Source organism: Cynocephalus volans, chromosome 6 (assembly GCF_027409185.1).
Source record: "Cynocephalus volans isolate mCynVol1 chromosome 6, mCynVol1.pri, whole genome shotgun sequence".
NCBI classification, from domain to species: Eukaryota; Metazoa; Chordata; class Mammalia; order Dermoptera; family Cynocephalidae; genus Cynocephalus; species Cynocephalus volans.
In genome coordinates, this window is record NC_084465.1 from 118,425,161 (window position 1) to 118,440,858 (window position 15,698).

At 42.0% G+C, this 15,698-nt stretch overlaps 1 protein-coding gene across 1 annotated transcript in view; it reads left to right on the forward strand.

Annotated features, from left to right (window-relative positions):
- The window catches only part of GGA2 (golgi associated, gamma adaptin ear containing, ARF binding protein 2), a 32,093-nt gene extending 21,218 nt beyond the window's left edge, over positions 1–10,875 (forward strand). Inside the window, exons 10-17 of the mRNA XM_063099740.1 lie at positions 1,396–1,521; positions 2,289–2,399; positions 2,873–2,901; positions 3,280–3,413; positions 5,462–5,619; positions 8,048–8,217; positions 9,115–9,225; positions 9,765–10,875. Coding sequence (XP_062955810.1) covers positions 1,396–1,521; positions 2,289–2,399; positions 2,873–2,901; positions 3,280–3,413; positions 5,462–5,619; positions 8,048–8,217; positions 9,115–9,225; positions 9,765–9,875 — 950 coding nt within the window. The 3' untranslated portion in view covers positions 9,876–10,875. The remainder of the gene's footprint in view (positions 1–1,395; positions 1,522–2,288; positions 2,400–2,872; positions 2,902–3,279; positions 3,414–5,461; positions 5,620–8,047; positions 8,218–9,114; positions 9,226–9,764) is intronic.
- The last annotated feature ends 4,823 nt before the right edge of the window (positions 10,876–15,698 follow it).

The following is a 15,698-nucleotide window of genomic DNA, read 5'->3' on the forward strand; positions in this document are numbered from 1 at the left end:
AATCATCTTTTTTTCCCCCCACAGTTTGTCCTAAATCAGACTCAAAGGAAAAGCCATACTTTGTAATTGGTTTGGTTGATACTTCTTTGGTCTCTTTTAATGGATAACATGTGCCTCCCCCCATCTCTTTTTTTCTTGCATGAAATATGGGTCTTTAACTTGTAGATTTTTGTTGGTCTCAGTTTTGCTGCTTGCATCACCCATGATGTTTAATGTTTCTCTGTTCCTGGTATTTCTTTTTATTGCCAATTGGATTGGGGGCTTGATCAGATTCAGGTTCAGTTGGGGGAGGGTCAAGAATACATCATAGATGGTGTTCGTCAGGCCCATTGTATCTGGTTGTGTTTCGTGTTGTAATTATTATGTAACCCAATATATTCTCAGTGGTTGTGATAATATCAAAGGTAGTAAAACAACTGTCACATGCCAGGTGAAACGCCGCAGATTTCAACCCGTGTTGCCAGTTTGTACCCTTTATCCATAGTCAAAAAATTGGCAGGAAATAAGCAGTTGGTCACTCCTGAGAAGTAATCTTCCAGTACTGCGGCTTGCAATGTTATATACATCACTCTTGGCCCTGTTGCTGTTCTTTCTCTCCCAGGAGAGACTTGTCTATAGCTAAACCATGGGGTACTCATGCAGTTTTTGAAATCCAGTGCGTATTTTGTAATTAAAGCACGTTTCAATTTGTCTTTTCTTTTTTGTTTTTGGCAGCTGGCCAGTACAAGGATTGAACCCTGGATCTTGGTGTTATGAGCACCACGGTCTAACCAACTGAGTTAACTAGCCAGCCCACATTTCAGTTTGGATGCCAAATTTTTATCAGAAATACTTGATCTATATTTAGATTATATAAAATTAATAGGTTAAAAAGTAGATTTATGCACCAGTTGGTTCTCTACATACTTAAAGCCTTTTTAGTAACTGACTTTTTTTTTTTTTTAGCAGCTGGCTGGTACAGGGATTTGAACTTGTGACTTTACCAGCACCATACTCTCCCAAGTGAGCTAACCAGCCAGCCTCTGATTTCTTTTAATGTTCACATCCACATTGACAAAGCACTTCAGGTTTTAATTTTAAGTTAAAGTTAAAACTTTTAGTTTCTCATTGAAAAAGACTTATTTTGAGTGCTTACTAGCTGGCTATCATGTTGGATAGTGCAGACATAGATGGTAAAAATATTTGATTTCTCCTACATTGATAATTAAGAATATTAGGGCTCAGGTTGAGTGACAAGGTCTGATAGGGGCCTTTTCACATGATCTGGGGACAGGAGGTATGGATATACTAAATCTAGTAGAGCCAGGTGAAGGCTGCTTTGTAGAATGGCTTAGAAAGGACTGAGATTGTTGGTAGCTAAAACCTGGGGCTTCTGATTCTTCCTTCATTCTTCAGCGGAGATTCTCCAGGCAAATGACCTTCTCACCCAGGGAGTTCTGCTGTATAAACAGGTGATGGAAGGCCGCGTCACCTTTGGGAACACAGTGACCTGCTCAGTGGGAGACATACCTGTTTCCAGAGGTATGTGCAAAGATTCCTTCCTGCCTTCTGTGTTGGGGCAGCCTGCAAATCCCAGAAAAGAAATGGATCCTCAGAATATTCTGGGTTATGAAGCAGAAATAAGAGAACTTGCCCTCTGTTCTTTTCCCTGTGAATACGGGTTTCATGTAGCTAGCCTCTGCCACAGTAGTCATCATGAACTTACCACCAGGCTGGATGCTGACTTCGGCTACACGGAAGCAAATGGCTCTGTTGTGCTTGTGTTTAAATTCTTCTCACTAGTGCTTGCTCATGGGAGCTAGAGACCAAAAAAATGGTTTTCTTCAGTGGTTTTGAGTGCTGGACTAGGTGGAACACTGCTTAAAATAGAAATTCTTAGGTCTCTGTCTTGGACCTTCTGAATCAAGACCCCTTAGAGCTGGGCCTGGGCATCTGTGTGTTTATCGTCACTCTAGGTGATTCTGATCATCTGTGGTCAGAAACCTCAAAAGTCGCTGAGTTAGAGAAGAAGTCTGAGTCAGCTCCTGTCTAGGGTGATGGGAACCTTTGGAGGAGGACTCTGTGATCTGTGGGGTAGGGAGGCAGTTCTCTGGTGACTTCAGAATCCAGATGCCATCTCAAGCTCTGTCTCAAAACACTCAGCTGAGGTAGAAGGTTCTGGGGGTGTGTTGAGGGTGGGGGAGTTATGATGTCTTGATTAGGAGATTGCCTGAGTGAAGCTGGTAGGATTTAAGTGCAGACTTTGCTATCATGTCTGACTTATTTTCCTAACCCCTTCTGGGTTTTAGTTGTTCAGAATCCAGCAGACTGCATGAAGAACTGCCTTCTGATTGACTTGGATGTGGAAAGTGGATCTGAGCAGGCACCATCTTTGCTTCATCAGGACCTGGAAGCCTTAGGTGAGGGTGTGTGTTTAGGAGGAACAGGCACAGAATGGTTCTGAGTTGGGGTAGAGAGTAAGCTTGTTCCTTTCAGGGAGTATATGCCTGCATTTGAGAGACTCAGTTGTACTGGGTGGTTCAGAGAGGTCCCTTTTGTATGTTAGTCTCAGAGTTGCCATGGGTGAGTTGAGTGACTCTGGGTAAGTCACTTATTTGTCTAGGCTTTCTTTTTTTTTTTTTTTTTTTTTTTGTCTTTTGTCTTTTTCGTGACCGGCACTCAGCCAGTGAGTGCACCGGCCATTCCTATATAGGATCCGAACCCGCGGCGGGAGTGTCACCACGCTCCCAGCGCCGCACTCTCCCGAGTGCGCCACGGGCTCGGCCCTTGTCTAGGCTTTCTAAATGTCCTAGAGAGGGTGGTGTGGTATTGATCTGCATCTTGCATCAGGTAGAGCTACTGTCGTGTGCCTCACCCTGCTCCTCTCTTACAGGAATCAGTGATGCTCCTGGTGTGAACAAGGTAAGGAAACTATTCCTAGCATTCGGGGAGGGGAAGCTCTCTCAAGCTTGCCTTCATGAGGCAGGGCTCACTGGTGGGGAGAGAGGTGCTACTGCACTATCCTGGTGCGATTCATGGACTTAGAGGTCCCACACTGTCTGGCTTGAACCCCTCTCCTCTTACCCCTCCGTCTTAAGTTGTACCAGGCTCCTGCTTCCTGAAGCTCTGCTCAGGAATCTCATGCTCTCTTGCCCTTTTTTCTCCCCCTGCCCCAGGAACTGTAATAAGCCTGGGCTGCAACAGCTTTTGTGTGGTCAGCAGAGCTGTGCCACAGCATTAGCATGGCTGGTGATGATTCATAATAGCCTGGCCTTATTTTAGCCATTCCTGCTTTGACAGGTTGACAGTCAGAATTGCTGTAAGGAGAAGAGGAATCCTACTGCCAGCACACTGCCAGGTGGTAGTGGTCAGAGCCCTTCGGCAGACAGGAACTTGTTGGATCTCCTCTCCCCACAGCCATCTCCGGGCCCTCTGTGAGTCTTCTGGGCAACGGAAGGAGAAGAGTCTAGCTTCTGCATACAGTTCCTTCTCATAGCAATATGGGCCAGGGAATGCTGCTCTGTGACAGCCAGAGATCCCTCACCCTGGAAAGCATCCTCCTCCTGTTGAAAGTTCAATATGCTTCTTCCCCCTTTATCCCGCATTCTAAGTCATAGGAAAATACATGCTTTGGCCATCTAAAAAGGGGTTTATTTAAGGACTAGTAGTAGTAGGAGTAGGTGATGATGTTTTTGGTGTTTTTTTTTTTTCCCGATTGCCGTTTAATTTGAAGTTAAGCAAAATGTGATGAGTAGAGAAATATACGGCAGAAAGTCCTAAATACCACTCACTAAAAGTAGTAAGTGTTCTTGTGTTGCTTTTTTCTTTTTTTTTCTTTTTTTTGGTCTTTTTCGTGACCGGCACTCAGCCAGTGAGTGCATCGGCCATTCCTATATAGGATCCGAACCCGCGGCGGGAGGGTCGCTGCGCTCCTAGCACCGCACTCTCCCAAGTGCGCCACGGGCTCGGCCCTTGTGTTGCTTTTTTCTGTACATGTAGTAATGCATCATTGTGGCTTACTTTTACACAAATGGAATCATAATTTACCTACTGTACTCCAACATGACTTTTTTCATATCCCATTATATCTTTGACATATTTCCATATCAGTTTATATACATTTTCCCTATTCTTTCTTTTTTTTTTTTTTTTGTGGCCAGCTGGTAAGGGGATCCGAACCCATGACTTTGGTGTTACAAGGCTGCACTCGAACCAACTGAGCTAGCCAACCAGCCCCTTATTTCTAACAGCTGTGTTCTAATTCATTGTGTGATATATTTAATCATTTTCTTCTTGTGGCTATTACATAGTTTGCAGTTTGGAGGCACTTTGGAGTGTTTTTATGGTACAGATTCCTAAAGGTAGAGATGCTCTAAAGTATGAATGTAAAAAAACATGTTCAGATCCCGTCCATTTGCCTCTGGAAGAGTTGGAGCAGTTTGCCATCCCTGAGACAGCCTGAGAGTGCTCGTGTCCCTGCCAGAGACCACGGGGCTCTGGTGGAAATGGAAGTGTGCTGGAAGTTCATTCCTATTTGCCACCAGAGGTGGTTTCTTGGAGTTTTATTGTTTTTCAACCTCTTGACAGGGCCAGTAATCATTCTAATTTGGGGGGGTTAATTTTTCTCTCTGGATTTTAGTGTTCTAAAATATTTTCAGTTTGTGTTTCAAATGGACAAAATCATGAAGTGTAAAGTGGCCAGTGTAATTTGTGTATCATTTGCCTAGCTCATGTTACTCTAGTAATCGCATTTGGGAAACTTAACCTGACTGAGTTACTTGGTGTCAGGCTTGTCGAAGACTTCCTGACAACTACATCATGAATAATCTTAATAGTAACGGCTCTAGTCTATTAGGTTCTTATTATATGCAGATACTCTGAGTGCTTTCCACACCTTGTCTCATTTGATTCTTATAATAGCCCTGTGAGGTAGATACTTCTATGACTCCCATTTAGCACATGAGGAAACTGAGGCAAAGGTTAAATTACTTGTCTTAAGTCAGTTATACCTCTATATATGTGCATATACAGTCATGCGCTGCATAATGACCTTTTGGTCAACAACAGACTGCATATATGATGGTGGTCTCATAAGACTACATCATCATATTTCTACTGTACCTTTTCTGTGTTTAGATACACAAATATCATAGTTATAATTGCCTACAGTTTTCAGTATAGTAACATGCTGTACAGATTTGTAGTCTAGGAGTAATAGGCTGTACCATATAGCCTAGGTGTGTAGTAGACTGTCCAGGTTTGTCTAAGTACACTGTATGATGTTTGCATGATGGAGTCACCTAATGACACATTCCTCAAAATGTATCCCTGTCATTAAGTGACACATGACTATATTTATGTATTTTTTCCTTCCTCTTCCTCACCTTGTTCTTCAGAAAGTTTAATCACAATTTTCTGGAATTCTCTACAATTTTTGCTAATCTTTTTTTTTTTTTTTTTTTTTTTTTTTACTTCTTTGCAGGAATTATATTCCACAGAAAAGTATCCCCAAGGAAGTGCCACCAGGTACTAAGTCTTCTCCAGGTTGGTCCTGGGAGGCTGGCCCATTGGCTTCTTCCCCGTCTCCACAGAATACCCCTCTGGCCCAAGTGTTTGTCCCTTTGGAGTCTGTTAAGCCCAGTAAGTGCAGTTTCACGCCTTATTTTTTCTTTCTCTGTTACACTCCCAGCTTTTTTCACTCCAGATTAGTAGGGGTGGCCCTTAACTTAGGGAAGATGTGTGGTGGAGATTTTGCATGGGGCAGAGGGTAAGAGGTGGCAGCTTGGTCTTTTAACTAATATTTTTCTTCAAAGTCTTCTTTGTCTTGGGATTGACATTGTCAAGGATATTGGCAGGCAGAATTTAATTGAAGGGGCTTAAGTCTTCTTAGGGACATGTTGTTTGTTCATTTGGAATTCAAGAAGGGAATGTTTCATGTGGTCCAAAGTGACTAAAAGGACGTGGGAGTTGAAGGAAAGGAAGAATTTGGCTAGGTATCCTCCTTCTCTTTGGATCCTCATTAAAGTACCTTTCTAAGTGGTCACAAAGGGAACGAGACTGAAGGCCCATGGTCAGTACACTAGTATGTGAGACAGGAAACAGCTCCAAGGCCTGGGCACTTTTCTCTAGAGCAGAGTCCTCCTGTGGCTCGGTGTGGTGAGGTCAGATTGCAGAGGGCCCTGGAAGCCAGGCAGATGAAGGTAAACATAGTCGGTAAGCAGTGAGAGCTCTTTACACATTCACATTATTAATTTTTGATTTAAAAAATAATACGTGCTCAGTGTTAATTTCCTGATTTTGATACTTGTACTATGGTTATGTATGATGATAACATTTAGGAAACCTGGGTATATGGGAATTCTTTGTGTTGGTTTTGTAGCTTTTTATAAATCTGAAATTATTACAAAACAAAGTGAAAAAAATAGTTAAAAGCAAAAATACATGTTAAGGTAGAGATTTAGAGAAGATAGAGCAGAAAAGTAAAGTTAATCTATACCATTACTAGCCAGAGATGGATATTCTGTTAATGTCTTAATGTTTTTTCTTGTTGTCTTACCCATGTACATATAATTCTTAATAAATTGACACCACAGTATGTATAGACTATCTTATTATCTGTTTTAAAAGTAATGCTGGGGCCGAGCCCGTGGCGCACTTGGTAGAGTGCTGCGCTGGGAGCGCGGCGACGCTCCCGCCGCGGGTTCGGATCCTATATAGGACTGACCGGTGCACTCACTGGCTGAGTGCCGGTCACGAAAAAACGACAAAAAAAAAAAAAAAAAGTAATGCTGGATGTAGACATTTAAAATTTTGGTCTGCATTAACAATTTCCCTTCCACAAATTTTGCCCTTTCCCCCATACTCTTACTGCCATACCTCACTGGTATTTTGTTTCTTTTTTTGTTTGTTTTTTGATTTTTTGTGTGTGTGACTGGCCAGTATGGAGATCTGAACCCTGGACCTTGGTGTTATCACACCACTCTCTAACTGAGCTAACCAGCCAGCCCCCCTCTCACTGGTATTTTCTTTTCTTTCTTTTTTTTTTTTTTAAAGATGACCGGTTAGGGGATCTTAACCCTTGACTTGGTGTTGTTAGCACCACGCTCACCCAGTGAGTAACCGGCCATCCCTATATGGGATCTGAACCCATAGCCTTGGTGTTATCGACACTGCACTCTTCCGAGTGAGCCACGGGCCGGCTCTCTCACTGGTATTTTCAATCTTGTAAGTTTTGACAGTCTTACTGTGACAGCTGTATTTTTATAATGTACATTTTGATAAGTGATGTTAGGCATGAGATAAAAATCTTCCTTAAAATGTTTTTCCAGGTGGTTAACTCATCTGAAGGCCATTTATCAGCCACTAATTTTGAAATATGTATCCTTATATTAAATTCTCGTATCTGGGTCTGTTCTCCATGCCCTATTTTACACCAGTTTACTTGAATTGCAGTTTTATCTCGAGTATTTGCTGATACAAATAGCCCTGCCCCTCTTTTTCCCCTAATTAACATCGGAATCACCTGTTAGCTAAATTAAAACAATCTCTTTAGGGTTTCCATTGGAATTTCATTAAACCTATTACCTTGAGGAGATTTACTGTCTTTCCAGTTTTACAGAATTAAATGTAAGGGGCGTGTATGGTGTGCGTGTATAATTATATGAAAGGGACCAGAAGGAAATAATCCTAAGTGTTAGCATTGCTTAATTCTGGATAGGATTAGCAATGATTTTTAAAGAAATTTTTCATTCTTTATAATATTCTTTATTTTCTATAGTGTTTGCACATTATTTTAATCATAATTATATCTCCCTCAAAAAAATGTTGTTTTTAAATTGGTAATGTGCTTAGGATGGTTGGATGGTCGGGAGAAGTCAGTTTGGAGGGTTACAGGATTCCTACTAGAAGTAACGAGGACTTGGATTATGGTGGTGCAGAAGGGTTAAGTCCAAGAGATGTTCTGAGAGAAGCATCAGAATTGGAGAGAACGTGCACATCTGTCCCAAGCCAGGCTGTCAGGGGAGTTTGCAGTAGTACTAACCCTTCTGGTTGGGTCCCCCTCTACCAGGCAGCCTGCCTCCCATTATCGTGTATGACCGGAATGGATTCAGAATTCTGCTCCACTTCTCCCAGACTGGGGCCCCTGGCCACCCAGAGGTGCAGGTGTTACTGTTGACCATGATGAGCACCGCTACCCAGCCTGTCTGGGACATCATGTTTCAAGTGGCTGTGCCAAAAGTGAGTCATCTGCTGGCTGCCTCCTTTGAATTTCTCAGTAATTATCATCATTTTTGAGCACTAGATCTTTTGCTGGGACCTTATAAGATGGAAGACAGATTCTTCACTCAGACTAGTTTAAGATGAAATGGGAATTTTATTGGCTTACTTGACAGCCTCTCTACAAAGCAGGAAAATGGCTACCAGCAGCTCCAGGGTTATATGATTGTTAACCCTTCTTATCTCAGAAGGAAACTCTCACCTGGCAGGAGGCATGCATGTTGATATATCCAAGAAAGGGCTCTGATTTGCCTTGTTGGTGTGAATTACATACCTTGGCCCAGTAGCTTGTGTCCAGGGATATGAGGTACCTAGCCAATTTGGGATAATATGTTCCCTTTTCAAGGGAAGTAGGGCCCCTCTGGATAATAGTCATACAACAGTCACAGAGGAAGGGGCACGTCCTTAAAGGTAAAGATTCAAGGCAGACAAAAATAAATACATGCATTCCCTAATCCTCATGGTAGTCTTGTGGGATATGTACCCTATTACCTCCGTTTTCTAAATTCTCAACCCAAGGCTCAGAGTTAAATACAAAGCTAGTAAGGGGCAGAGTTAGAATTCAACCCAAGATATGCCCTAGCTCTTTATGCTGCCTCTCAGATGCCAGCCATTGACCATACAACTTCACATATGTTGTATGTGTGTGGAAGGAAAGGCCTTATGGATCTTTTCATCAATTAGTGGGAGCCATCTCTTTGGGCTCCCAAGGCACTTGTGGGAGCCCATGTCTCCTGAGAAGCCCATTTCCTCTTAGAGCAGTGGTGTGCATGTCAGGTTCCTGTTCACCTGCTCTCCCTCACTGGAGCTGTAGCTTTTGAGGAGTGAGTTACATGTTGGGCTTTTTCCCCCCGATAGTCAATGAGAGTGAAGCTGCAGCCGGCATCCAGCTCCAGGCTTCCTGCATTCAGTCCTTTGGTGCCTCCAGTTGTGATATCTCAGATGCTGCTGCTTGACAATCCACACAAAGTATGTTCTGGCATCTTTTGTAGCAGGGAAATGGGGGCCCCTGAACTGCAGGGAGGTAACTTTGTGGTTAGAGAGAGGCATATAGAAACTTTGCTCTAAAAAGTATGTGGTTTGGTGTGGGGCAGGGATGGAGAGGAACGTCCCTTGCTAGAGTCTGATTGCCTTTGAGGCTTAATTGAAAGAAGATCTGTGATGGATTGTCATAGTTGGGAACCAAGGGAGGGACATATGAACTCTCCCTAATATCATAGAGTCCTATGAAAGGGTGAGGCCTGTCTTCAGAAGCTGGTCTTTCTGAATTATAGTCCATCTCAGGACTGCAGAAGTGTGGATGGGCTCCCAGGATGTATGCTTGTGTCCCTTGTGTTTGTAGTCCCAAGGAGGCTAGGCCAGGGTGTTCCTTTTGTGTCATCACTTGGGTGGAATTAACATATACCTACTGTTCCTTGGTCACTACTGGGTGGGCGAAGGCTTTTACTTTGGGCTGGCTGTTGTGTTTCTCCTCACTAATTTAACATCTTATGTCTCTCATATCCCAGGAACCTATCCGGTTACGGTATAAGCTGACATTCAACCAGGGTGGACAGCCATTCAGCGAAGTAGGAGAAGTGAAAGACTTTCCAGACCTGGCTGTCTTGGGTGCGGCCTAACTTCACAAGAGGGACCCTTCAATTCAAACTTAGGCTAATGTTACTTTTGCTGTCTAGCCAGGACAATTCACGGTGATTTAGTGCAGAGCGCCAAGAATTCTGGCATGACATCAGGCTCTGGATGCCACCTCTGACTTATTCTGCAGATACTTTGTGTGTGAGTGGGTCTGCGTGTGTGTTGTCGTAGGGTGGGGTGGGGATAGAGCAGGGCTTAGGATGTGGGCAGTGTGGGAAATGCTGAAGCATTTCTGATAATCATCTCTGCTACAGTCATATCTGTTTCTGCATGTTGGTGGACATCGATGTCCCTACCTCAAGTTAGAGGTTTTATAAGCCAAAGTGTTTTTTCCATGTATTTTTATCTTTTCATTCATCCACTCTGTGCCTTGTCAGCCTTTGAAAGTCTTGGTTTCTCCCAGGCTGCTGTTCTCAGGGACCTTAAAAGGGACCTGGTTGGTCTTGGGGCAGAGAGTATCTTCTGGGGCACTCTCTTCCAGGAAAGACCTCGTCTCCGTCTTCATCCGAGAATGCTGCTTGCGTGTGTTCAGGAAGATCTTCTAAGTGGAATGCTTTTTGCACTGTTTCCAGGTGAGGGGCTGCTGTGAGACCAGAGGACCACACTTGGTGGGCCACTCATGTCCTTCACCACTGTGCCTTAGAAACCGCCCTTAGATGGACCCTCTAGGAAAGAGGGGAAAGGAGATACTGGGCCTTATTCAGACCTCAGGTTCTGTGGGGTGGGCGGCAGCCATCTGGGCCCTTACTCAGGACCCTCAACTCCATCCTCATCCTCTTTCTCCATAAGCATTTGCTCAGAGCTCTTTGATTGTGACACCATGTAAGTAATTATAAATCACAGCTAGCAGGCCAGCCTATGGCTGTTGACTTCACAATCCAAGATGGGGAATCTGTGATACAGATAGATGTGAAAAGAGCTTAGCAATGATTTAAGTGGTGACTAAGTATAGAAAGTTGTTGAATAAATGCCATGTAGCAAATACACTTTGTGGAGTGTTGAGTAATGGGAGATGCAAAGTTAATTGCATTTGAAGGTGATAGACCTAAAGGGAACTAACTTTCTTCTGTTGGGAAGTAAGGAAAACTTCATGAAGGATGTAAAACCTTAACTGCCTTAGTGAAGAGGGAAGCTTTGACAATCCAAGGAAAGCTGGAGAGGAGAGGTGGATGTGTCACATCTATAATCTGAAGGAAAAATTAAGATTTATAATCAGTTAATACTTAATGAACACCTACTGTGTTGCTGGGAGCTTTGATGTATGTGTTTAACAAGTCCTGCTCGGCCCGATCAGTGGGAGAAGCCTGAGCCTGGCTGAGGTGGCCTGGCTGATGAAGGCTTTGAGATTGGAGTGGCTGACCTGTCTGGGTAGGATTCTACCTCAAACTGCATGGCTCTGTTTGGAGCTCTTAATCACAAGACCTGGTATTTTCAGTCTGATCTTTTGACTTCATATAGTTGAAAATCTGCCAACCCTAATTGGTGAGGGTGGAAGCTATAAAAGGTCATTTGTCAAGGTATGCTAATTCTTAAGCAAATATGAAAACTCATAATACATAAATGATGGGGTGATTTCTTCATCTGGCATAATTCACATAAGACTAATTTTAATCTAAGATTACTTTCATGCTCAAGTGTTCTATGTAGCTTTTATAGGCTCTGTACCTATTACACAAAATTTTTAAGAGGTAACCATTGTAGTGATAATGCCTATTTATGAAGAACTTCCATCAAAATGGTGAATGAGACTTACACAAGGAAAGGACAGGCTTTTTATCCTATAATTCAAAGGTGAACTGATGTGTGTGTACCTGAACATTCTTCTGTTTTCCAGGAGGCAGACCCCCGATGGTACTATGCTTAGGTGGAGCTGGACAGGACATGGGTGGGAGGGGAGCAGGAAGGCAGGTGTCCTGAAAGTAGCCCTGGTTTATGTCATTGGTGCCTTCTAATTGCCAAATTCAGTGACCAGTTAGAGCCCAGTCCTTACCTTTTCACTGACTCAACAAATAGTTATTGACCAGCTACCCTGAGCTAGGTACTGGTGTAGGCACAGGTATAGCAGTGACAAAAGTCCCTGCTCTTGTGGGTCTTCTCCTCTGGGGAGAGACATGTTCATAATGTACCTGCTGGAGATTTGGCACTGATGGCCAGTGTATTACATCATCCTGAACACTTCTGGGCTCCTGTTCATCCCCATTTCTTCACCTACCTCTGTGACTCCTCCTCTTCCTCTGTCCCTTAAATGTGGTCCCCCTGGATGTAGTCCTTAGGACTTTTCCAAGTCATTTCACTGAGGCCTGGTAAGCAAGCCCTTTTAAACTGCTAGATGGATCCTAGACCTGAGTTGATCTCAAGCCTCTACCCTCATGTTTCAAACTGTCAGTGGACATCTGTATCTGGAGGTTCCAGTGTTGCTTTCAACTCTCTGTGCTCAGAGTAGAGCCCATCATCCTACCTCTTTCCCCCTATATTCTCTCATACTTGAAAGTACCTGTCTGAGATTTAATGGATTCTTGAGTCCTCCTTAATCTATGTCCACTCAGTTGTGTCTCATGTAGTCAATTTTCTGAGTACTACCTGCTCTCACATTGCCACTGCCCTGGTTTGGGCCTTTTTATTTTATTTTTTTCATGGTTCAGTAGCCTGCCTCACAATTCTGAGTCATTCTCCTTGCCACCACCAGAATTCTGTATCAAAACCAAGTGCTTGTTCTCCTGCTGAAAAATCCTGAATGGCTTCCTAATGCCTAGATGCCTGTGGGATCAAATTCCAATAGCTTACTGTGGCATTCAGTCTACTTCTATTACTTTGCTCCCTATACTTGTGGTATCATCTGCCAAGAATAGAGCATAATTTGCCACAGCCATAATAAATTCCTTTCAAGCTTTGATAATGCCATGTTTTTTCATATCCTTTTGACTGTATATGCAGGTAATTCCTCTTTTAACTTTTCAGTGAACTTAAGACTGGGCTAAAATCCTACTTTGTCTGTGAGCCACTATTTGAACATAAATGGGCAATGGAGATAAACAGAATAAATGACAACCAAAATAAAGTGAATGTTACGCATTAAGAATGAAGTAGTATAAATGAGATAGCAAACAATAAAGGTAGAAAGCAAAGGTGATATTCTAGAATACAAGTAGTGCTTGGCTACTACAGTGTTCCAAATTCCTTTAAATATGTTGAGTATAGAAGATATTTACCCAGCCCAAAGAGTATAAAATTCAACTAGGTGCAGGGTTTTGTTTTTGTTTTTTCATTTAACTAAGAAAACAGTAGGATAGAGTCCTGGAATGCTTGCTCTGGTTTATTTCTTTTAAAGTACAGCCTGATGTTTTTCACTGGGAAAGAGGTGAAGCCAAGTAAGACAAAGCAGGAAGTGTCCTCAGATAAGATGAGCCAGGCCTTTCCCTAATTAGTTGAGGTACTTGAGGTCCAGAGCCTTCGTCACCTGTCACACTGGAAAGAGAAAATTTAGGCCTCTGTTCTTTGTCCAGTGCATTGTCAGTTATACCATATTCATTCTGAGAAAGCCTGTGGTTTAAAAAGCGTAAATATTTCGCTCCTTTGACTTTTATTCTTGGGAAGAATACATACTTCATTTCACTTTTAGAAGTAGTCTAATTTTGAAAATTGAAATACCACCACAGAGATACAGGCCTCAGATACATAGACTTGAATTTCGAGGTCCGAAGTCCCAACAGTTTGAAATAAGGTTGACCCTTTGTTGCAGTTCTATTCATTATTCTTCATTCACTATTGCCTCTGACTAGCCATGTGACCTAGGACAAGAAATTTTTCCTCTTCAGATTTTTCCACTGTAAAATGATAGTAAAAGAACCTACCGTAAAGAATTGTTTTGAGAATTAAACTGCATTGGGCTGGCCAGTTTGTTCACTTGGTTAGAGCGTGGTACTGACAACACCCAGGTCTAGGGTTTGGTCCTTGTATTGGCCAGTTGCCAAAAAAAAAAAGGAAAAAGAAACTGTATCACACTTGGTAATGAGTTGTGTTAGCTGTTTTCTGTTTGTTCATCTAGCTTACAGTACATGAACAGAACAGACTTGCCCGTACTATTTAAGGTTTAATACTGAGACACAGTAAATATCAAGGATAGAAAGATAAAAAATTACAGTAATTGGAAGCTACATTCCTGAGTCTAACAAAGTTTTAGCCATTTTGAAGTTCTCCTAAATCTAGTCAAAAACAGACATCCGTAATAGAACACTTAGAAACTAAGAATGAGCATTCTTTGTATAAAACATTAAGCTAGCAATTGTGTAAACAGAGGTATGCATTCTAAAGTTCATAACTCTTACACCAGAATCTGAAACAGATAATACAAAAAGTACTTTGCATTTTTTTTATTGCTTTTGAATATATAGGCAAAATAGCAAAAATTTTTAGCTGAAATACTAGCTTTAAAGCAAGTGATGTATTGGAAGAATACACTGCAGAAAGCATTTGCTGGGAATGCAGTTAACCACATTAATAGCTCAAAGTTATTTGGTCATCTCAACAGATGTAGAAAAAGTGTTTCAAGGGCTGGCCATGGCTCACTTGGTAGTGTGTGGTGCTGATAACACCAAGGCCACGGGTTCGGATCCCTATATAGGGATGGCCGGTCAGTTCATTGGATGAGCCTGGTGCTGACAACACCAACTCAAGGGTTAAGATCTCCTTACCGGTCATCTTATAAAAAAAAAAAACAAAACTGTTTCATTGCATCTTTTGTAATAAAATCAAACACCAGCAAATGTTTAATAAGGAATTCCTACAGTGGTCTAGACACAAAGGTTTATTTTCTTGTGTGAAAGAAGGCTGGAAATAATTCAGAAATATTTCCTATATAAGCATTGCAAAGTCATTAGGGGCCCAGCCCTTAAGTCACCATCCAAGGACATGCTGTTCAACATCCTGTTAAAAGATAATGACTTTAGACATGATATTCCTATTGTAAGTCACAGGAAAGAAGGAAGAAATAAAGGAAAAATAACATTCTTTTTTGGGTTTCTTGAAAGTTTCACGTTTCCATTCAAATCTTGGCCTGTGAAGGCCAAGAAAGTCATATTTGCGCACAGTGGCATTGGGGTTTGGTTACTAAGGAAGGAGAGGAAATTAGATATAGTGGTAAATTAGAAGTCTACCATAACATTATATTATGGCAATATACAGGGGAAGAAAGCTGCCCTTGAACTATTGCTAAACAAAAACATGCTTTTGTATTTATCATATAACCCAAGTTTTAAAACCAAACAACCCACCTAGATATTTGTGTACATATATAACAGTGGTAATTTTCAGGTCATAGAATTACAAATGAGTTTTAGAAAATACAGATTAAAGAAAACTTCTAAGTTGAAAGTATTTATGCTCAATGTTAATTTTTTAACGGATAAGACGTTCACATGATTCAAAGTTAAAATACAAAAGATGAAAATTCTTCCCACCCACCCCATTTACCTTCCTGGTCTGTCTTCAGATAGGGTCTGTGCTATGTTCAAGCAGATTTACTGTTCTATTTAGCTTTTTTCATGTAAAACTGTTTATGGCTTGGAGATAATGCAGTTACCAGTATGAATTAATAGGAAAGAATAGCCCCTGCTCTTATCTCCCCTGACCTCGTATGGTGTAAATCAAGCATTTATGTGTTGAAAGTGCTGCCTATTAAAAATCGAGCGCAGCGGTTTCTTGATGGCTTCCTTGTATCTCCAGCCTCTCAGTGAGCGTGCTTCCCTAGCAGTCCTCTCGCTTCTTCCTGCCTTGTTTCTGGCAGCCCTTCAGGGTAGAGTGGGACAGGT